Source organism: Protopterus annectens, chromosome 7.part0, assembly GCF_019279795.1.
Source record: "Protopterus annectens isolate FY-2018-M chromosome 7.part0, PAN1.0, whole genome shotgun sequence".
NCBI classification, from domain to species: domain Eukaryota; kingdom Metazoa; phylum Chordata; order Ceratodontiformes; family Protopteridae; genus Protopterus; species Protopterus annectens.
Genome location: NC_056739.1, coordinates 1741107825 through 1741130494, shown reverse-complemented (window position 1 = coordinate 1741130494; position 22670 = coordinate 1741107825). Strand labels below are relative to the sequence as shown.

The window sequence follows — 22670 nt, the reverse complement described above, 5'->3', positions numbered from 1 at the left end:
TTATAAGTTGGATTTAGCTTCTAGGCATAGAGCTAACTTTGGTACCACTGTTCTCAAGAGTCTGTTCCGTTAGGCCACCCGGGACAAGGTGCTAGGGACACGGTCCCATCCAGCAAGAATGAAGGCGAAATAGACAACTTAACATATAGAAGTTATGTTCTTACCATAACGTTCTATGTTAGTTGTCTTCTTCTTGCCTTCTTTCTTGCGTCCCACCCTCCTTCCCCCTGGCCTGGACAGACCTAGAGGAGTTTGATTGTGACGTCTCTTTCTACCACCTCTTTGCTATAGGTATATGCTCTGCTGTGCATATTTTCCTGGATCAGGCTTCAGGTCACCTTTCCTCTTCCCCTTTGTTTATAGAGGTGGACTCTCTTTTTCCAGTATTTCTGGTTGTATTATTAGCTGGGCCTAGCTCACAAACGAGATCTGAGGTAATTCACGCCTAGCATTGTGGGATATAAGGGGAGCCTCGAGCCGGTGGAACCAACTCTCGAGCTTTTAGAGTGGCCGAGTCGGAGCCAAGGTCGGCTCCGAACCCATCCAGCAAGAAAGAAGGCGAGAAGAAGACAACTAACATGGAACGTTATGGTAAGAACATAACTTCTATTTAATCTTACTGCTGCTAAACATTTAGTTAATTCCAGACCTGCTCTTTCTGACAAAGATGGGAAGATTGTTGATAAGTATGGGGGTGTGCATACTTCTACAGTTTGATTTTCAGAATTTTGAATTGTCAGGCTCATATGTTAGTTTATTCTGACTAATTGTAAAGTATGAGGCATGCTTTGTTTGTAGTTTCTTGTTGTGAAGGAAAATCCTGTTTTAAATAATTTAGTTTATTCCATTTTACAAGCTACAATTCATTGTTTATAGTGTGAATGTCTCAGTTGATACTACAATCAGAGCTATGGCTTCTAGTACTGTTTTGACAAGGTTTAACTGCATACATTCTCAGAACCTCCTAGATGATGTGAAAAATGAGATTTTAAAGTCACCTTTGGATAGAGGTTTTTTTTTGTTTTTTCTGTTGCAGAGGTATCAAAACATGTGATGAAAGAGGTAAGCTGGTGCAGGGAATCTCTTGATTTTCAGCCTTCCTTTTCCAAATTTTCTAAGGGGATTTTCTAATCCTTCATCCAATTTTGTCAAAAAAATAAATAAATAAAAATAAAACAGTATCAACAACATGGGTAAACAGACATTTAAGAAGAAATGGCAGGGGGTCCAAAAAGAATTCATGAACCTCCCAAAACCAAGAACAGTCCAACAACTCAGAATGACTGTTTGAGGGACCTTGTATCCCCTTCCAACCTGGCAGTCCCTTTTTCCTTTCAGAAAGACTAAATCTCCCCTTTTCATTTTGGCAACCGATAGTTTCAGACAAATGGATTTTGAAGAACATTCACAGAGCTTACAGATCGCAGAAGAAGGAAATCCCTCCTTTACAGATAGTAATTCCTCATCCACCAGACCAGATTCCTTTATTTATCCCTGTCCTTCAACACATGCTGCCCCAGTGAGTGATAGAACAAGTTCCTCCTTCCCAGGTTGGGAAAGGTTTTTATACAAGGTTGTTTTAGTACCAAGTAAAGAAAAAAGCTTGGATAACATTTCTGGAGCTTTCTTTCCTAAACCTGTTTGTGATAGTGCCCAAGTTCAAAATGCTGCCACTTCACAACCTGTTACCTCTTCTTCCTCATTTAAGTTTCTTGGTAACAGATTTAAAAGATGCTTGTCATCACACCCCAGTTCATCCAGTTTTCAGATGTTTCTTAAGGTTTTGTGTGTCTGGTTCACATTATTTCTGCCTTACCTTTTGGACTGTCCACTGCGCCAAAAGTGTTCACAAAAGTATAGTTTCAGTTATAGCTCCTTTCAGGCTACAGGGTATCCTCATTGTTCCATATTTAGGTGACTTGCTTATCTTTGCAGACCCTTTTTCAAAGTGTCAGGAATCTCACACTTGGGTGAGAATTCTTTTATACAAACTGGGTTTCCAAGAGAACATTCAAAAGTATTTTTTGACTCCTTCAAGCAGGACTGTGTTCCTAGGGTGTCAGCTAGATGCCTCAGTTCAAAGAGCTTTGCTTCCATAGGGAAAAAAACTAGATCTTTATCTAGATCATTTTCTAAGGTTTTCCTCAGTCTTTGGTCAATGTAAGGGGAATACCTCATGATTTTGGTTTTCATGACATTTATGATTTTCATGATACCCCTGGCACGACCCCACATGAGAAATATACAGTGGTGTCTGAAGTCCATTTGATCCCAACACCAGCATTCTGTGTCTTTTCAAATCCCAGTGCTGGGATTTGTCAGAAGAGGAAATCACTTGGTGAGACAGCAATTTCCCTAAATCCAGGTCTCCCCATCTCCCTCCCTACTCCAAAGCAGTCATTCACTACAGACGCCTTGGACTAAGCTTGAGGAGCAGTTTCAGGAGGAAATAAAGTACCAAGTCTATGGGACACAAGGATAGGTGCAAGCACATAAGTATAAAAGACATACTTGACCTGAGCAGGGCACTCAACTCTTTGAATCATCTTTGGTCCCCTGGATCTCTTCAAGTTGTTACAGACAATACCACAGTCATGTGGTATGTCAGCAAGCAAGGGGAACCAGGTCATACATCCTTTGTAGACTAGCCATGTTAGCTTGGAATATAACTTTGCAGCACAATTTCACTCTGCAGGTGGCCTGTATTCTGTCAGACAGCAGGCCCTCAGAAATGGAAACTAGATCAAGGGGTCTTCCAAATTCAATCTATCTTTGGGGAGTTCCTCAAGAAAACCTGTTTACCTCCTCTCTGAACAATTAGCTGGGAAGATTTTGCTCCAGAACTCCATGCTAGATGGCCTAGAATACAGACATCTGTTCCTTCCCTTGGATAGGAATGTTCCAGTATGCTTTTCCACCCTTTCCACTGATATCCAAAGTACTCCAGAAGATTCAGAAGGAATACCCCAAGATCATTGTGATGACTCCCTTCTGGCCCAGCCAACAGTGGTATCCATATTTTTCCATATTTAGATGACTTGCTAATCATTGCAGAGTTGTTTTCAAAGTATTAAGAACCTCTCCTTTGGGTAAGAGATCTCTTACACAAACTGGGATTTCAAGAGAACATTCAAAAGTCTTTCTTGACTCCTTCCTACAGAATTGTGTTTCTGGGATGTTAACTAGACACCACGGTTCAAAGAGCTTTGCTTCCACAGGAAAAATAGATCTATATCTACATCTAGTTCTAGGGTTTTCCACTCAGTCTTCAGTGTCTGGGAAGAAATAACTCACGATTTTGGGTCTCATGGCTTCTCTGATTCTCATGATACCCCTGACAAGACTCCTTGTGAGAAAGATGCAGTGGTATCTGAAGTTTCTTTGGTCCTAGCACCAGTGCTCTTTGTCTTTTCACATCTCAGTGCTGGGGTCCCTTAGAAGAGAAATCACTTGGCAGAGACAACAGATATCCCTAAATCCAAGTCTCCCCTTCTCCCTCCGTGTACCAAAGCAGTCAGTCACCACCGGTGCCTTTGACTTTGTTTGGGAATACATTTCAGGAGGGATAAAGGTGTATGGGACACAAAGGACAGACTCAAGGACATAAATGTAAAAGAGATGCTTTCCCTGATCAAGGCATTCAATTCTCTTAATCAACTTTGGTCCCCAGGACCTCTTCAAGTACTGCAGTCATGGTACATCATCAAACAAAGGTGAACCATGTCATACCCTCACTGCAGACTAACCATGTTATCTTAGGATATAGCCTCACAGCACAGTCTCACTCTTCAGACATCCTGTATTCTGTAAGAGCAAAACTGTGTGGCAGACAAGCTGAGCAGGGTAAGGGCAGATCTTCAGGAATGGAATCTGGATCAGGGGATTTCTAAGATTTGATCCCTCTGTTTGGAGTTCCTTGAGCGGATCTGTTTGCCTCCTCTACACAATCAGCAGGCGATAATCTTCTCTAGGACTCCTTGCAAGAAGGCCTGGAAAATGGATGTCATTTCTTTTCCTGTGACAGAAATGTTCCTGTATGCCTTTTTACCATTTGCAGTAATATCCAGGGTACTTAAGAAGATTTAGAAGGAATCCCCCAAGATCATTGTGGTAACTATGTTCTGTCCCAGGCAACTGTCATTCTCCTTTCTTTTGGAAATGGCCAGGAACAGTTGCCAGAAGCTTTCTCACAGACCGGATGTGTACTTGCACAAGAACAGGGGTGAGTAATGCATCCTGCACTAATCAACATCAATTAAATGCTTGTATGATAGGGTCTTAATTCTTTTTAGACACCTGTTTACTGAGGACGTGCAGCAGGTACTAATGGAGGCAAAAAAGGTTGCCATAAGAAAATTATATACTAGCAAATGGAAAAGGTTTTCTTGTTGGTGGCAACAACATAACCAGCACTCTTTCAAGGCTAATAGTTCTCTGTTTTGCAATATCTGTGTGAGTTACCATCCTATGGTCTTTCTTACCCCTGTTTCAAGGTTTATTTATCCAACACTTCAGCATGACTGACCATTGATTCTCCTATTTCAGAGTATTCTCATGTCAACATGTTTTTGAAAGGGGTTTTGCATTAGAGGCCTCCAAGAAAACCAGTGACCCTTCCTTGGGATATTAATTTCTGTTAGAGAATCTAACACTTTCTCCATTTGAACTAGCTAACCTGGCTGACTTGAGGTTATTAACATGGAAAACGGGTTTACTAATTTGCTCTGATCTCTGCAAGAATGCTATCTCATTTGCAAGCTCTTATTGTGAGTCACCCTATCTAATTTTCAACAGGGACAGGATTTCTTTGAGAACTAATCCTTCTATTATGCCTAAAGTGGTGTCTGGGTCTTTAAGACAAGCTATCCACCCCCCCGTTTTCTTTCCTGAACCCAAAAATAAAGGTGAAAGGATACTCTGTACCTTGGATGTCCACAGACAACTCGGGTACTACCTTGACAAAATTAAATCTTTCACATCTTCACATCAGTTGTTCATTTCTTGTGAAGGTAAGAAGGGACAACTTTTGTCAAAACAGAATATTTCTCACCACAACAAAACTATCTCTAGCAGGGTCAGGCCCACTCTTCCAGGGTCATGGTGTCGTCTGTGGCTTTTTGGAACAGGTTGGATTGTAGAAGTATTCTAGAAGATGCATCTTGGTCCTCTGTACATAATTTTGCAAAGCACTGTAAGCTTTATTCCTTCTGTAGGCTTAGAACAGGTTTTGCTAAGACCATTCTCCAGGGGCTGCTGTACTCTTCTCCGTATACCTACCAAATGTAGTAAGCTAGGGTAATCTATCCATATAGCTAAGACTGCTGCAGCAGTGATCAATATGCTGCACATAGTACAGCTGTGTAAGGAAACGTATCATAACAGTAGATGTTTCAATGATCACTGCTGCAGTAGCCACTCCCTCCCTCTATCCCTTTGTTTTTTTATGTGTTTATGCCAAGTTGTGATTTTTTTTTTTTTTTGTTATTAGCATTGTATTTTGTCTCCTTCTGTGTTGGCAAGAAGGCTGTGAGGGGCTTTGTGTCTAAACTTCTCTTTTAGTTTGTTCAGCTCAAGCTGACTGATAGATGTTCTTCGTGTTTCACTGTTGCAGTCATCACCTGTGGGGTTATCCCTGCTGTGGTAGCCATCGGCCTGCCCAAATACCAGAGTCAGTGTTGGCTGATGTCACCTGTAGTCTGACGTCAGGTCGTCAGTGCTATAAAGCAAGGCAGCTGACGTCATTACATCAGTCTTTCTTGCGGTGGAACCCATAACAGAAGCAGTTCAGATGAGTGCCGGTCGGTCGCTACCAGAAGTTGAATTTCAACTGAAAACGTCTAAAGCTAAGTACCCTGTTGGGGATCCTTCTTTCTTGCACTAACCAATGTCTTAAAAAGTTAACAGTTGTCTCGAATATGGAAAACAGATCCCACACCAAGACTTTCATTCTTACTGTGTTACTTGTTTAGGCCCAGATCGCAACATCCCCCGTTGCCGGTTCTGTGCCCTCTTTAATGCGAGAACCATTCACTGTAGAGCTCTTTTTGTAGACAGTTATTTTCACGTTCCGTCTTCGCATTCGGTGTCTGTCAGCCAACAATCTGTGGACATTCCGAAAAAAACTTAGCGATAAAGATGGAGACAGACCACACAAGGCTAAGCCTTCCGACGAAGCTACCGCTAAGCAGGTTGTCAGTTCTTCGGAATTCAGTGAGGCGCTTTCGCAGCCCCTGATGCATGATTCAATATCTACGCAGGCCTCTACCATGACCCTTTTGGAGTCCGGTATACCGCAGAAATCTTCTTCGTCTCCCGAGCCTTTGGCTGTTTCTGCCTCGGTTGGGTCCAGAGCCGCAGTGCAGGCACCGGCTTCCAAAGAGGCCTTTCACACTACCAAATCTAGACAAAAACAGACATCTTTGCATCCTACTACCATTTCTCTCAGACCGATGGATTCTCTCAGGCCTAGAAGCCAGGTCAGTCCTAGGAAATCTGCTTCTATCCACCATCTTGCTACTGCTCCACCACCCCAAGCACAAATGCTTAAAATGGCAGAGGATCTCATCTCCCTTATCCAGGGTAGTCAGGCCACAACTTCTAAAAGGAAAAGACACCCTTCTCCAGAAATTATGACAGAACAGGATTCTGAGGAGTCTGACTATTCAGTTTTTGAAGAGGAACAGCATCCCTTAACTGCTTATGAGGATTCAGATGCAGATGAAGCCATCCCTTCTGCCTCTCCTCTAGAGGACCTTTCCTTTGGGGAAACCCTTCACTCCCTCAGGGAACATTTCCAATGGGAATCTCAGGACTTCCCACAGTCTAAGAAAAGACTTAGAGAGTTTCTGGACCTGCCCCAGCACAGACCCCTGGCCATCCCCCTTATTTTAGAAGTGGTGGATGATGTTTTCCATGAATCCAGCTTAGCCCCTGACACCCTCCCTCCTGCTCCCAGTAAACCAGACAGGTACTACTGAGTAACAGATTCTCACAAATACCTGTACAGAAATCCTACTGCAGACCCAGAGGTCATTACACTGGGACCTAAAGGAGCTAAGACTAGTTCTGCCAAGAATCCTCTTCCTTCTGACAAGGACTTTAGATCTCTGGACAGATGGGGTAAAAAAAAGTATATACCTCAGCAACCCTAGCTATCAGAGCGCTCAGTTGTCAGTTCCATATGTTAAAATATCAACAACACACTTTGGAACTATTAAAACAGAAGATTGCTACCTTTCCGGACTGTGCCAATTCAAAAAGAGTTGGCAGATTTACTGCACTGTGCTTGTCAAGTGGCCAAACACTCATTACAATGTGGATGTGACGCCCTAGATGTCTCTAGCAGGGTGGCAGTGACAAGATCTGCTGTTAGGAGACATACATGGCTGAAGGAACAACCTCTCCCTGATCATGCCAGGTCTAAACTTATTGATGCACCCCTAGGTAAGGAGCGCTTATTTGTTGAAAAGGCAGAAGAGGTGCTTAAAAAGATGGAAGACAAAGCAAAATCTATGCAAACAGTAAAAGATTTTTTTCAGGTTCAACCTCCCAGATTCAGCAGGAACTTTCCCTCTAAGCTCTGGGCCATCCCTGCACCTAGCAGACTGGGCCAAGGTAAGCCCCACAGGGACAGATCTTCCAGGCCCCTATCCCAGGGCCAGCAGAGAAGCAAACAATGGACCACTTCCGTTTCTAAGGCAGGGGGTTCTAAGCCAAACTTTTATGGCAAACACTCACAATGACTCCCCCGTCCCCCTCCCCACCTCCCCTCCCTTCACTCATCAAAAACTAGGAGGAAGGCTCTCCCTCTTCAAAGACCATTGGCTTTCTGTAACCAAGGATCAATGGATCTTAAAGATCATTTTTCAGGGATACAAATTCTCTTTCAGCGAACTTCCAATTCCAAGAGGGAACCCAGACTTGCCTCCAAATCAGTAGACAGAGGGATGGAAAAAGGTCCAAACTCTCATATCACAGGGAGCAGTAGAACCTGTCCCCTCAGATCAAACAGGCAAAGGCTATTATTCCAGACTATTCCTTGTTCCCAGAAAAAAGGGCAGTTGGCACCCCATCCTGGATCTATCCATTCTGAACACCTCCCTGGTGGTCCCCAGATTCAAAATGATAACTTTGCAGCAGCTGCTGTCTGTGCTAACTAAAAATGCCTGGCTAGTGACTCTAGACCTAAATGATGCCTACCTCCACAACCCCATCAGGGAATCATGCAGGATATTCCTGTGCTTCAGAGCAGGCTCACAACACTTTCAGTTCTCTGTGTTGCCCTTGGGCTTATGTACTGCTTCCAGAGTATTCACCAAATGCTTGTCCCTGACCATAGCATTCTGCAGACAGAGAAGTATACAGATTTACCCTTACCTGGACGACTGCCTCACTCAGGCAGAGTGTAAAGAAAAGCTGCTCCAGGACCTTTTCTTTGTCAAATCACTCCTAACTTCCCTAGGGTTCACCTTCAACGAGAAGAAATCAAAGCAAAACCCCACCAGGAAGATCATTTTTTTGGGAGCTGTGTTAGATACAGCATCCCAAATGGCCTTCCTATCCCCAGAAAAGCTGAGCTTCCTGCCTCTCTACTTTACCCAGCTGGCTTCTAGAAGTCACCTCACTGCGAGGAGGTTCCTGCAAGCCCTGGGATACATGACATCTTGCAACCTTCTCATTCCTCTGGCCAGGCTTCACATGAAAACTTCAGTGGTATTTAAAGAACCTTTGGTGCCAGCACTCTCAGTCCCTAGAGACCTTGCTCCCTCTGATCCCATGTATAAGGGCTGAGTTCCTCTGGTGGGCAGAGGCTTGTGCCAGGAACAAGGGTCATCCCTTCTGGCCAGACCATCACCACCGACACCTCAGACATTGCTTGGCATGCTCACCTAGCAGGCAGGTGCACCAAAGGTCTTTGGGATGCCCAGCAACTTCACTTGCACATCAGTCAGAAGGAAATGATGGCAGTACAAAAGGCTCTGACATCTTTCAAACCTGATCTCAGGCCAGGGGTTCTCCTTATAAAAACAGACAACACCACAGTGATGTGCTATATCAACAAACAGGGGGGGACCTAGTCTTACCCCCTGTGCAGGTTAGCCATTACAGCCACCTCCATAGGTCTACACCTAATTGCCCAATACCTACCAGGGGTCAACAACACCCTGGCAGACCACCTCAGCAGAAACTTACTGGACCCCCACGAATGGCAGCTCCACAGGGAAATCTTTCTGCAAGTCACTCAGGAGTGGGGGACTGTAGAAGTGGATCTCTTTGCCTCGCACCTCAACCACCAGCTGCAAAAGTTTTGTACCAGGGAGCATCACCTGCTAGCATGGAAGGTTGATGCCTTGACCTTCCCCTGGAACTCCCTCTTTGTGTACGAGTTCCCTTCTCTGACCATTATTCCCAAGGTATTGATCAAAATAAGAGAAGAGAGACCAAAGGCCATCCTCATTGCTCCAGATTGTCCCAGACAGCATTGGTACCTCTTACTGTGCAGCCTGACCTTACCACCTCACCCCCCAAGCAGCTTCCCTTGATCTCAGTCCTCTTGACCCAGGTGAGGGGGAAGATACTGCACCTAGACTTAGACTCTCAATCTTTCAGCATGGCTTATACCTTAAAAGCTAACAAGGAGTCCCTGTTAAGCAAACAGGTCCTAGACATCATCACAGAGGCTAGAAGGCCCAGCACCAGAAAATCATATGCAGGGAAGTGGGAAAGATTCTGCTCCTGGAAACAGTCCAAAGAGGTCAGTACCTCCAATCCTTCCATTCCTCTTATCTTGGATTACCTAGCCGAGTTGCTCAATAGTGGCCTCTCTTTCTCCTCTATTAAAATCCATGCCTCAGCCATTTCTGCCCATTACGATTCAGACCCACCCTTCTTCTCTTATCCTTTGATTAAGCAATTCCTCAGAGGGCCTTCTAATATCAGACCTCCCAGAAGGTTTCCCATGCCACCCTGGGACTTGAATTATGTTCTAGAAAAACTAACCTTACCTCCTTTCGAACCTGCTGCTTCTACAGAATTGAAATACCTCTCCTGGAAGACTGCATTCCTACTAGCTATCACCTCAGCCAGAAGGGTATCAGAACTTCAGGCTGTCATGCCTGTTGAGCCCTTCATCATTTTCCATGCAGACAGGGTCTCCCTGTGGACTAACCCCCCCTTTATGCCCAAGGTGGTATCTGATGTGATACTCAACCAGGCCATACACCTACCCACCTTCTTTCCCAACCCTCAGAACACGGGGGAAAGAATTCTACTCTCGCTAGACATGCACAGACAACTCAGATACTATCTGGACCATGCTAAACCATTCAGAAAAACAGACCAACTACTTGTCAGCTTTGCCCCTGGGAGAGAGGGGAAGTCAGTTTCCAAAAAAAAAAACAATTCCAAATAGATATTCCATTGTATCCATTTCTGCTACAAACCACATGGGATCCCCCCCCACAAGTCTTATTTGTACCCATTCCATCAGGGCAGCCTCCACTTCCACAGGCTTCCTCAGAGGAATACCCACCAGGGATATCTTGGAAGCTGTCACCTGGACCTCTGTCCATACTTTTGCAAAGCATTACCACCTACCTCTTTTTTCTAAGTCTAGGGCAGGGTTTGCCTCTGCAGTTCTGCAGGACCTGCTGACCCATGCCTATGACTCTAACCTATCCTTCCACCCCTCTCCTCAGCTTTGAGAATCCTCCCACAGGTGATGACTGTAGCAGTGAAACACGAAGAACATAGTACAGGTGTGTACACTTACAATAAATGTAGATGTTCAAGTGTATTCACTGTTGCGGTCCTGGTTTCCCTCCCTCCATCACGCATATAGCATCTTCCCCTAGTGGGACATAAGGTTCCCACGGTGGCTTTTAGCCACCAGGACCACTTTTCCTTATTTCTTTGTGCTTCTGATGGGTTAGGACAAAAAAAACTGATGTAATGACGTCGGCTGCCTTGCTTTATAGCACTGATGTCAGACTACAGGCGACGGCAGCCGATGCATAAAAAACATTGACTCTAGTATTCGGGCCACCCGAGGGCTACCACAGCAGGGATAACCCCACAGGTGATGGCTACAACAGTGAATACACTCGAACATCTACATTTATGGTAAGTATACACAACTGTACTTTTGGGTGTTTGGAAGGTACCCTGAAGCTTTGGAAGCTGTTTGGCTGTTATAACAGCCCATATAGCTAAAGCTACTCCTGCAGTGTTCATTCGAACATCTGCTATTATGATAAGTTTACTTACACAACAGTTTTTTTTTTTTTTTGCTACTAGTAAGTTTTATTTTTCAGTTGAAGCTAAATTATTTTCAAAGAATTTAAGATGATTATTTACAGTCTGTCTTGTTTGTAAAGGTGTTTATAATCTACCTTAAATATATACAGCAGAGTCGATTAGCCGAACTAATTGGGACCCTAGGGTAAGTTGAATAATCAAACTGTTGGGATAATCCAACATATAATTGAACTAGATAAAAAACTTCTAAAATCTTGTTTTTTTTCTGCGCGCAGGAATACACTTTTCAACCATTCAGCAATTCCAGTGGACAGTAAAGAATGTTTTTCACACGAGCTGGCTACAAGCTCAAAAAGCATGCTCAAGCAAATATATATAATGTTTACATATTCAGACTTTGAGTTTTCCTAGACATGAAAAGGACTTCTCAGATATCACATAATTCATTGTTTGCTGTTCTGTTCATTGAAAATGTATTACAGAATAAAGATAAACAGGACAGATATTCTGGAACTCCACTTAATATGTTTGCGTAAGCAAAGTCAGGATCTTTTTCCTCTCTAACACACGCATACATGCCTTTGTGCACAATTATCAGTATTTTAATTTTAAGTTTCCAGTGTAGAAAATAAAATTTATATTGATTGAACATCTTTGAATTTACATTTTCTGCTGTTAGTTCCCATTTTAAATTAATCATCTGTTTGTTAATTTTTTACGTGCTGAGCATTTTTTAAACTTTTCAGTGTATACCATTAGTGCGATAAACATTATTCCTCACAAGTATGGCAGAATGTTAATTTTTTTTTTTTTTTTTTTTTTTTACAGTGGTTATTTTAAAGCCTGAGTCTTTGCTACTTTGCTCTGAGATTATTAGCACATTTAAGAATCACTTAATAGAGTTTTGTAGGCAGTGTAGTTAAAAAAAAAAAAATGTATTGTGTTGCATGACACAAGAATATATTTGTAACTCTCATGTTGTTTTTTTTTTTTTCTTTAGAAACATGAAGTGGACAAACTGTACAAGCTGGAGAACAGGACAGTCATTAGCAACAGTGGCCAGTAAGTGTTGAATAATGTGGTACTGCATGCTTCTAAATGAAATTTACATAACAGTTTGGCCGCATGGGCATGACTTTTGTTGGTTTAGTGTCTGCTTCTGATTTTATCAGATTTAAAGGCATTGCTTCATTGCTGAAACTGAGTGGGAAGGCCTACTTCTAACCTGTGTCTATTAGGCACAGATTTTTTTTTTTCTTTTTAGAGTATTGATTTCCTTCCTTCGTTTTTTCTTCCCTCTAATAGCCATTTGTGCATATTGGGTATGAATGACCAGTTTAAGGCACAGCTTAAGCTGTAAGCTGAAGATAGAGTAACTGAATACGAAAACTTTGCAGACAGCACATAAAAGTTGCACTTCACTGTTACTACTTTGTAGGAAAGACTTAGTATTGAAAGCCATGTCCTTATGCAGGCATTACAAGAATGGATGTCTTTGTAATCATGAAAAGATTAACTATCAAAGTGTCAATGATTCAGAAGGTAATGTAATTACGTTTTATTCTAGAAGGTTGTGGTTTCTATTCCTGTAACACCTGTGCAGATTCATTTTTCCAGTACTGTTGTTATATTGCAGCATGAGGGGTGCTTCACGTCTGAGGTGCCATCTTTCATTTGAGACATTGAACCAAAGATCTGAAGTAGTTAACTTCATTTTATCTGCAACCTGTGGGTATATGGATCCGTATCGGATCAAAGCCAGCAACTTTCTTTCTAGCATCTGCTCCAAGCTCTTCCCCTTACCCATACTGCCCTACATCTCCTATCTTCCCTCAGATCTCGTTTGCCGCGCCAGTAGTGTGCATCGTGGTCTCCTTTTCTCTGAGCTCAGGGGATAGTAAGTGGTATTTTTTTCTGGTATCTGGGTTTGTTTGAGTAAAATTTTTCCCTTCCTCCCCTTGTGTAGTATCTCTCCTGGTCATCGGTGTTTTAAAAAAAAACAATTTTGTATAGAATAGTAGTTAGGCCTGCCCTTCCCCTACCTGTGTGTTTGTGTGTGTGATTTTGCAGAGGTAGTGTTTATACTTTTCGGTGCAGGACTATGGCTGACCAACCGAAGCCTGTCTTTAAAAAATGTACAGAGTGTGGCCATAAGCTCTCCCTGGCTGATGGTCACACTCTGTGTGTAATTTGCTTGGAAGTGGCACATTTGTCGACTCAATGTGCTGTCTGTTCAGGTTTTAACCCTAGGGCCCAGAGCCGTTGGAACATTCGGACCCGAGGCCTTCCTCCCCACTGCGCAGACCAGCCAGATCCGAGTCGGTGGCCTCTTCGAGGTCGACTCAAAGCCTATCAGACATGGATATGGACAGGATGATGCAGAGATTTATCCATTCCCAAATTCAGGCCCCTCTCCCTTTGGGGGGGGGACCTCCATGCCTCTTTTTCACCCCATCTCTCCTTCCCTGATCTGTGCTTTGGCTTTGGAGCTCTTGAATCCAAGGTTTTTCCAAGCTGGTAGCTCGGTGCGGACGGTTCCTCCAACCTCGACTCTGGCTGTTACCTTGAGTTCCTCGGTTCTGACTTGTTCAGATCCGAGTGACTCTCTGAGCTGTGGACAGGGAGTCGGACCCGGGGGAATGGATTCTTCAGCTCCGACCTTTTTGGTTCTGATCCTTTCCCTTGGACCTCAGGCTACCCTGGCTTCGGCTCTGGTCCCCACTTCGGATCTGGGGAGGGCTTCTCCCTTGGCCTTCGAAGTGGTGGAGAGGGTTCTCTCCCAGGGATTGAGACCCCAGCCCATCCCCTCGGATACCACCCAGGCCCCCCTGGATTTTGAGACGACTCCCTTCATCCTGACTCAGGGATAGCCTGTGCCAGAGGATCCCCAGGTTAATTTCCCTGAGGAAACCCCTGCGGCTCACAGATCCCCTTTGGAAAGTCCCACTGAAGAGGGTCACCATAAGTGCAAGTGCAAAAGTAGGCACTTGGACTCCCCCGAGTCCCTCACCATGGACACTGACTTAGATGAAGGAGAAGGTTCCCCCAGGTCACCTCCCGAAGACGTCTCCTTCAGAGAAATTCTGGAGATCCTCCGCCAGAGGGGAGGTTGGCCAGCCCAAAAACCATCTGGGGATGAGTCAGTGTTCCTGGAGGCCTTTCGCATGGGCCCATCTACTTCTTGGGTGTCCCCGCCAGCGGACCCCTTGGTGGACCTCATCACCACGAGGGCAACCATGAGGGCATGGAAGGAACCTGACACCATAGGGCCCATCCCCAAATGCCCTGACAAGGTTTTGTCTCCCCCTTGTGATAGACAACCGTGGTCGAAAGGAGCCCCAGTTGATGCTATGTTGGTTGCAGCGGCCCCAAAGAAGGAACTAGCACAGGAGAGTTCCTCAGTCGACCTTCCAGACAAGTAGTCCAGGTCGGTGGATAGGTTTGGGAAGTGTGTCTACTCCTCTGCAACCTTTTCTATCTGTGCGCTGAATTATTTGGCACATGTGATTTGGCTTCAGCGAGACCTTGCTTCGGAATTCGCTGAGTCGTCGCCAGAGTCTTTATCGTCACAGGACAGACAGTTATTCTCAGCGAAAATGTCTACACTGAAGTCAATCTCAAACACGTCAATGCGGCTCCTTTCCCATGCCACGGAACAAGCAGCTAGGGGGGCTGGGACAGGCATAGCCATGAGGCGTGATGCCTGGCTCAGGTTGTGTCAGTTCGCGGACTCTTTCAAGGCGTCGTTTATCAACGCTCCCTTCGACGGCTCTTCTCTTTTTGGGAAGACTGTGCGTGACACACTTGTCCAGAGCAAAAATGATGGGAAGACTTTGTCTGCTGTCGGAGTCCGCTTCTCTAACCCTCAGCGGTCCTTCTCTAGGAATCAAAGGGGACAGAAGAAGATGTGGTTCCGAAAATCTCAGTTTTCCCAGGATTTTCAGGACAACTATTCCCCCAGAGGCAGAGGGGGACAGGATTGACGCCGACCCAGTGGTAGAGGGGGTCCCAGGAATTTCAGGTCTAGGGAACCCTTTTCTGATAGACCCGGTCAGCAGCCCTGAGGGTTGCCCAACTGTCCTACTCTGGAGGCAGTCGGGGGACAATTGTCCTTACACCCAGCGGCATGGTAGTCCATTACGACAGATCTCTGGGTTTTACAGGTAATATCCAGAGGTTACTCTATCCCATTTGTTGCCCCTCCAAATATTACAAAATACCTCCTGGATGTTATACCCGTTCACAGTGAGTCCGCAGCTCTAGAGGTTTCAATGCTGCTTCTCAAACGAGCCATTGAACAGGTCCCCCTCGATCAGTCTGGATTAGGCATTTACTCAAGGTTCTTTTTGGTGCCAAAAAAGATGGGGGGCCTCAGGCCCATTCTAGACCTGTCAACATTAAACCTGTCAGTAGCCAAACAAAAATTCCGGATGGTCACCCTACAGTCCATTCTACCTTATCGCCGAGAGTGCGACTGGATGTGCTCGTTAGACCTCCAGGATGCTTACTACCACATCAAAATACACAGAAGCTCCAGGAGGTTTCTGCACTTCCAGCTGGGAGCCAGTCATTTTCAGTTTAGTGCCCTAACCTTTGGTCTTACCACAGCCCCCAGGGTATTCACCAAGGCAATGACAGTTGTAGCGACTCACCTGAGGCTTCAGGTTATTCAGGTGTTTCCATACCTGGACAACTGGCTCTTCACTGCGCTCAACAAGCATCAGTTGTGTGTGGCCCGAGATTATTTCATTCGATTGGCAGATCAACTGGGGATTACAGTCAATGTTCACAAATCCCATTTGCAACCAGTACAAGTTCTACACTTCATTGGGGCATGGCTAGACACTTTGCAGATGAAGGTATTCTTAACTCCAGACAGGATCCTACACCTCAGGTGCCACATAGCTCAGATAGCAAACTCCAAGTCTTCAAAGGTGAGCAAGGATGTCCTTCAAGAATGCAACTGCAGTCATAACATATGGGTTGTCCTGCCTCAGGCAGCCCTCGGTCGGCCAAATTCCAAAGTCCGGGTCCGGCGTCGGCTGGTGTTGCCTCCACTCCAACGTCACCACAGCTGGAGTATAAAGGCATCGGCCGACGCCATCTTCTTCAGTCTTTCTTGCCGCGCGGTGCCCAAAGCAGAAGCAGTTCGCAAGTGCCGGTCGGTCAGCTCCTGTGTTTTCAGTACCGAAGTCATCTAAAAGCTAAGTACCCTGTTGGGGAACATTTATTCTTGCCTCAGCCGATGTCAGAACAAATTGAGAAAGTTAATAATTGTTTGTCTTGTGGTAAACAAATACCTCATAAGGACTTCCATTCTCTCTGCCTTCCTTGCCTGGGCCCAGACCACGACATCTCGGCCTGTGCTGCCTGTGCCTGCTTTAATAAGCGCACTCTCAGGTGCCGGGCAGAATTCGCCGAGGACTTCTTCGGTGAATCTTTTGCATATATCATGCCATCGGATCAACCGACTACCCAATCTGCTAAAAAACGCAAGGACCGGGACCAACATTCTCGGCCCGCGTCTACTACCGATGCTACTCCCAAACCCTCTGCTAGTGCTCCGGTTCCTTCCGAAGTGATAAATCTACCACTCCAGGCCGATGACACAGCGTTAACATGACCTTCGGTCTCGGAGACCTCTCCGGTGCCGGTTGTTGATTTTCCTCCGGAAACCGAAGTTCTGGATCTACCTGACACCATTTTGGTGGACAAGGTTACGCCTGCACGTGGGGCTGCTAGGCCTCCTGTATCCATGTCCATCAAGGCCTTTGCACGTGCTAAGGCCGCCAGTCAGGCCAAGGCCCATCCTAGACCTACTGCCTAGGCCCCTTCTTCTGATAAGCAAATCATGTCTCTGGCTGCTGATCTTATTTCTCTTATCAGGGGGTCTCAGCCTCATCCGGAGAGGGCTTCTCTCCCACCTGCAGAGAAAAGGCCCAGAACTGAGCAGGCGGACGACCTCTCTTCGGATGAAGCCTCTGGGGTCTGAACATTCTGATACCCATGAAGAATCCTTCCAGGCCTACGAGGACTCTGATGCTGAGGAATCAATTCCCTCCGCCTCCCCTCCAGAGGATTTCTCATTTGGTGAAGTCCTGCATTCCATGAGGGAACATTTTCAATGGCAGGGTCAGGAATTCTCTGACTCTAGAAAAAGGCTTCGGACCTTTCTCAAGCTACCCCAGCACAGGCCTTTAGCTATTCCACCTGATGTCCTTCAAGGATGCATCTGCAGTCATAACATATGGGTTGTCCTGCCTCAGGCAGCCCTTCGGTCGGCCGGATTCCAAAGTCTGGGTCTGGCCTCGGCTGATGTCGCACTTCACCCGATGTCATAGCTCCTGGGGTATAAAGGCATCAGCCAATGCCATTTTCCTCCGTCTTTCTTGTTATGCGGTGCCCGAAGCAGAAGCTGTTCGCAAGTGCCGGTCGGTCAGATCCAGAGATTTCAGCTACCGAAGACTTCTAAAAAAGCTAAGTACCCCGTTGGGGACTCTTTCTTGCCTCAGCCGATGTCAGACAAAGTAAATAATTGTTTAACTTGTGGGAAACAAATACCTCATAAGGATTTCCACTCTTACTGCCTTCCTTGCTTAGGCCCAGACCACGACGTATCAGCTTGTTTAGCCTGTGCTTCCTTCAACCGACGGACACTTAGACGTCGGTCGGAGTTTGCAGAAGAGTTTTTTGGTTCCGCTTTTGCATATAAAATGCCGTCGGAGACTCCGACTACACATTTAGCCAAAAAACGCAAGGAAAAGGACCGACACTCGCGGCCCGCGGTTTCGGCTGAAACCACGGTTAGGCCTACCGCGAGTGTCTCGGTTTCGGCTGAAACCGAGTCCTCGGTTCTTCCTTCTGCCAAAAGCATGCCTCCAACAACCGAGGCCACAGAGGCCCCGGCTGAGTCGGCTACAGAAATTCCTACCGAAGAAGCAGGCGCACAAGAATTGTCCGACACCATTCCGTTGGACATTTCTACTCCTGCACGTGGGGCAGCTAGACCCCCTGCTTCTATGTCTATTAAGGCCTTCACCAGGGCTAAAGCAGCTAAACTTTCCAAGGCCTTACCAACAAAAGCTTCCTCTCACAGACCTTCCTCAAGTTCTCAGATTCTCAGCCTTGCTGAGGACCTTATATCTCTGATTAGGGGATCCCAACCTCACCCAGACAGGGCCTCACAACCGCCTCCTGAAAAAAGGCCTAGGACTGAACCCCCTGAACCTCTTTCCTCTGACTATTCCTCGGATGGATCAGATTTATCAGACCATCAGGAAGGACCATACTCACCTTATGAGGATTCGGATGCAGAAGACTCAATTCCTTCTGCCTCCCCCCCAGAAGAATTTTCCTTTGGGGAGGCTCTACACTCAATGAGGGAACACTTTCAATGGCAGGGTCAGGATTTTTCTGATTCTAGGAAAAGGCTGAGGACTTTTTTACACTTGCCACAGCATAGGCCTTTAGCCATCCCACCTGTACTATCAGTTGTTGATGATGCATACAATGATGCCAGTTCAGCTCCTGATTCTCTTCCCCCGGCCCCTGCCAAACCTGACAGATATTACAGGGTCCCGGATTCTCACTTCCACTTGTATAAGGCCCATGCTGCAGACCCAGAAACTATTTCTCAGGGCCCAAAGGGTGTTGCAGCTGCCACTGCCAAAAATCCCCTACCCTCTGAAAGAGAGTCAAGAGCATTAGAGAGATGGGGTAAAAAGGTTTATACATCTGCTACTCTTTCTGCCAGGGCTTTAAACTGTCAATTTCACATGATACAGTACCAGGATTTTTTGTTAGATCAGCTGAATAAAAAGCTTTCCTCTCCTGAACCTTTAGACCGTAAGTCCCTTCAGGATTTGGTACACAACTCTCAGCAGGTCAGTAATCATTTCTTAAAATGTGGCTATGATGCACTGGAGGCTTCATTTAGATCAGCTATGACTGGAGCAGTGATTCGAAGGCATGCCTGGCTAAAAGAGCAATCCTTGCCAGACCATGTCAAGTCTAAACTCCTAGATGCCCCTATGGAGAAACAAAGTTTATTTGGCTCCCCTGCACAGGAGGTTCTAAAGAAAGTGGAAGAAAAAGCAAAATCTGTGCAAACAGTCAAGGATTTCCTGCAGGTCCAACCTCCTAGGTTCAGCAGAAACTGGCCTTCAAAAAATTGGTCCTTTCCAGACACCTCCAGAGCTCAGAGAGGCAGAAATAGACGCCCAAGAGGCAGAGGTCAATCAAGGGGTGCCTACAGGGGTCGTCAGTGGCAACCTGCCAACCAGAGGAGTACCGCCACAGCTGCGACTACAACCACTTCCACAGGACAGACACAATGACTTGGCTCTGATCCCGCCTACCAGGGAACAACTGGAAGCACCCTTGGGCGGAAAGTTAGCTTTATTTTCAAAAAACTGGCATTGCATTACAGGAGACAAATGGACATTGCAAACAATAGACAAAGGCTACAGGTTTCACTTCCACACTTTACCAAAAAAAGAGAGGAATGCCAAACCTTCTACCAAGCCAGAAGTCAGAGGCTCTAAAACAAATCATCAACTTACTAAGGATGAGAGCAATGGAAAGGGTATCATCTATGGAACAAGGCCAAGGATTTTACTCCAGACTATTCCTTGTACAAAGAAAAGAAGCTCAATGGAGGCCTATTCTCGACTTGTCCACACTGAACACATATCTCATTGTACCAAAATTCAAGATGCTGACCCTACAGCAACTTCTTCCCATGTTGGGCAAGGAGTCTTGGCTGGTGACTCTAGATCTCAAGGAGGCATACCTGCATGTCCCTATACGACCAGATTGCAGAAGACACCTCAGATTTCTTGCAGGATCAGAGCATTATCAATTCTCAGCATTGCCCTTTGGCTTATCTACTGCGCCCAGAGTATTCACAAAATGCCTGGCATCAGTAATTGCACATTGCAGGCTTCAGGGAATTCAGATCTACCCATACCTGGACGACTGCCTAATACAAGTGGACAACAAGACAAAAATAATAAAGGATTTGGCCTATGTCATACAACTGTTACAAGCCTTGGGATACACAGTCAACATACAGAAGTCAAGACTAGTGCCATCCCAAAGGATAACATTTCTGGGTGCAGAACTGGACACAATAACTCAGATGGCTTTTCTCACAGATGAAAAACAAAAGCAACTCCCAGTCTACTTCATGGCATTGACAAGACAAACTCAGCTTACTGCAAGGAAAGTCCTGCAGGCCCTGGGCTACATGGCATCTTGCATAATCTTGATCCCACATGCCAGGCTGCATATGAGAAAATTACAATGGTACCTAAGGAATGTATGGTCTCAACACAGACACAGTCTAGAAACCATGATACCAATCATTCCATGCCTGAAAAAAGAATTCCTGTGGTGGGCTCAGGCCTGCCAGACCAACAGAGGGTTGCCTTTCCACAAACCACAACCAAGGCAGACCATCACCACGGACGCCTCAGACCTAAGCTGGGTGGCACACATGGAAGACAAGTGTATCCAAGGCCTATGATCTCAAGACCAGCTGAATCTACACATAAATCTAAAGGAGATGCTGGCAGTGAAACATGCAATCGAGGCATTCATATCATTCCTCCAGCAAGGACACCTGCTGATAAGGACAGACAATACCACAGTCATGTGGTACATCAACAAACAGGGAGGCACGCATTCCTACCCTCTATGCTGGATGGCAATGGACCTGTGGAACCTAGGCCTGAATCTCAACATTCAACTGCAGGCCAGATTCGTACCAGGAAAAGAGAATTCACTAGCAGACAGCTTAAGCAGAACTACCACGGATGCTCACGAATGGATGCTGCATCCAGACATCTTCAAAAACATAACAAAGAAATGGGGAATGCCAGAGATAGACCTGTTCGCCTCCCCACTCAACCACCAACTGAAGAAATTCTGCTCAAGAGAACACCACCCACAAGCCTGGAGGGTGGACTCCCTTTCTTTCAGCTGGAAGGCCCTGACAGTTTATGCCTTTCCACCTCTCCCACTGATGTACAAAGTTCTTCTGAAGATCAGGGAGGAACAGCCAAAGGTGATTCTGATAACTCCAGACTGGCCAAGGCAGCATTGGTACCCGCTACTGAGAAGCATGTCTCGGACGAACTCATGGCCTCTACCTCTATGGCCTTTACTTCTAACGCAGAACAACTACAAGACCCTGCATCCAAACTTGAAAACGCTGCAGCTAACCACATGGAAAATTGCATAGAACAAAGCCAATCTCTTTTATCTCAGAGGGTCAAGGACATTATCCTGGAGGCTCGCAGACCCTCCACAAGAAAAGCATACTCAGCCAAATGGAAGAGATTCCTCATTTGGAGTGCATCAAAGGGAACAAATGTCACACTGGCAAACCTAGCACACATCCTAGAATACTTAGCAGAACTGTTCCACAATGGCCTGTCCTATTCTTCCATTAAGATTCATGCTTCAGCAATTTCAGCAGAGTACAACATGGATCCTCCTATCTTCTCTCACCCTCTCCTCAGGCAATTTTTAAGAGGGATCAAAAATGTGAAACCTCCAAGAAAACCACCTCTGCCTACATGGGATCTCAATTTTGTGCTGGAAAAATTAACACTTCCCCCTTTTGAACCAGCAGCATCAGCAGATTTACAGTTCTTATCTTGGAAAACTGCTTTCCTTCTAGCAATCACTTCAGCAAGAAGGGTATCCGAGTTACAGGCATTAATGGCAGTGCAGCCTTTCCTTATCTTTCGCCAGGATAGAATGTCTCTGAGAACCAATCCTACTTTCATGCCAAAGGTGGTATCCAGGGTATCCTTGAACCAAGCTATTCATTTACCTACGTTCTTCCCTAACCCACAGAACAGGGGGGAAAAACTATTGCACACCTTGGATGTACACAGACAACTGCGCTACTATCTGGACAGAACTAAAACCAGCAGAAAAACTGACCAGCTTCTGGTAGCATATGCAACAGGAGTGCAAGGAAAAGCAATTTCCAAACAGACAATTTCAAAATGGATAGGAAATTGCATTCGATTCTGCTACTCTTTTCATGGAAAGAGAACTCCTGAAAATATCAGGCCTCACTCCACAAGAGCCACAGCCACCACTACAGCTTTCCTACGAGGAGTGGCTACCAAAGACATTTTAGAAGCTGCTACTTGGAGCTCCGTGCATACATTTGCCAAGCATTACAATCTTCCTTTATACTCCAGATCCCGAGCAGGTTTTGCAACTGCAGTTTTACAGGGCATCTTAACTACACCATCATTATCTTAGTGCCTCCTCCCCAGTTTGGCTATGGTATTCTACCCATATGTTATGACTGCAGATGCATCCTTGAAGGACATAGTACAGTTTTGTACCTACCATAAATGTAGATGTCCGATAGGTATGCATCTGCAGTCAGG

At 45.5% G+C, this 22670-nt stretch overlaps 1 protein-coding gene across 1 annotated transcript in view; it reads left to right on the top strand.

Moving 5' to 3' along the window:
* The window catches only part of VPS33B (VPS33B late endosome and lysosome associated), a 2132768-nt gene that overhangs the window by 253761 nt on the left and 1856337 nt on the right, over nt 1-22670 (top strand). The window contains exon 4 of the mRNA XM_044078281.1: nt 12257-12318. Within this exon, the coding sequence (XP_043934216.1) occupies nt 12257-12318 (62 nt within the window). The remainder of the gene's footprint in view (nt 1-12256; nt 12319-22670) is intronic.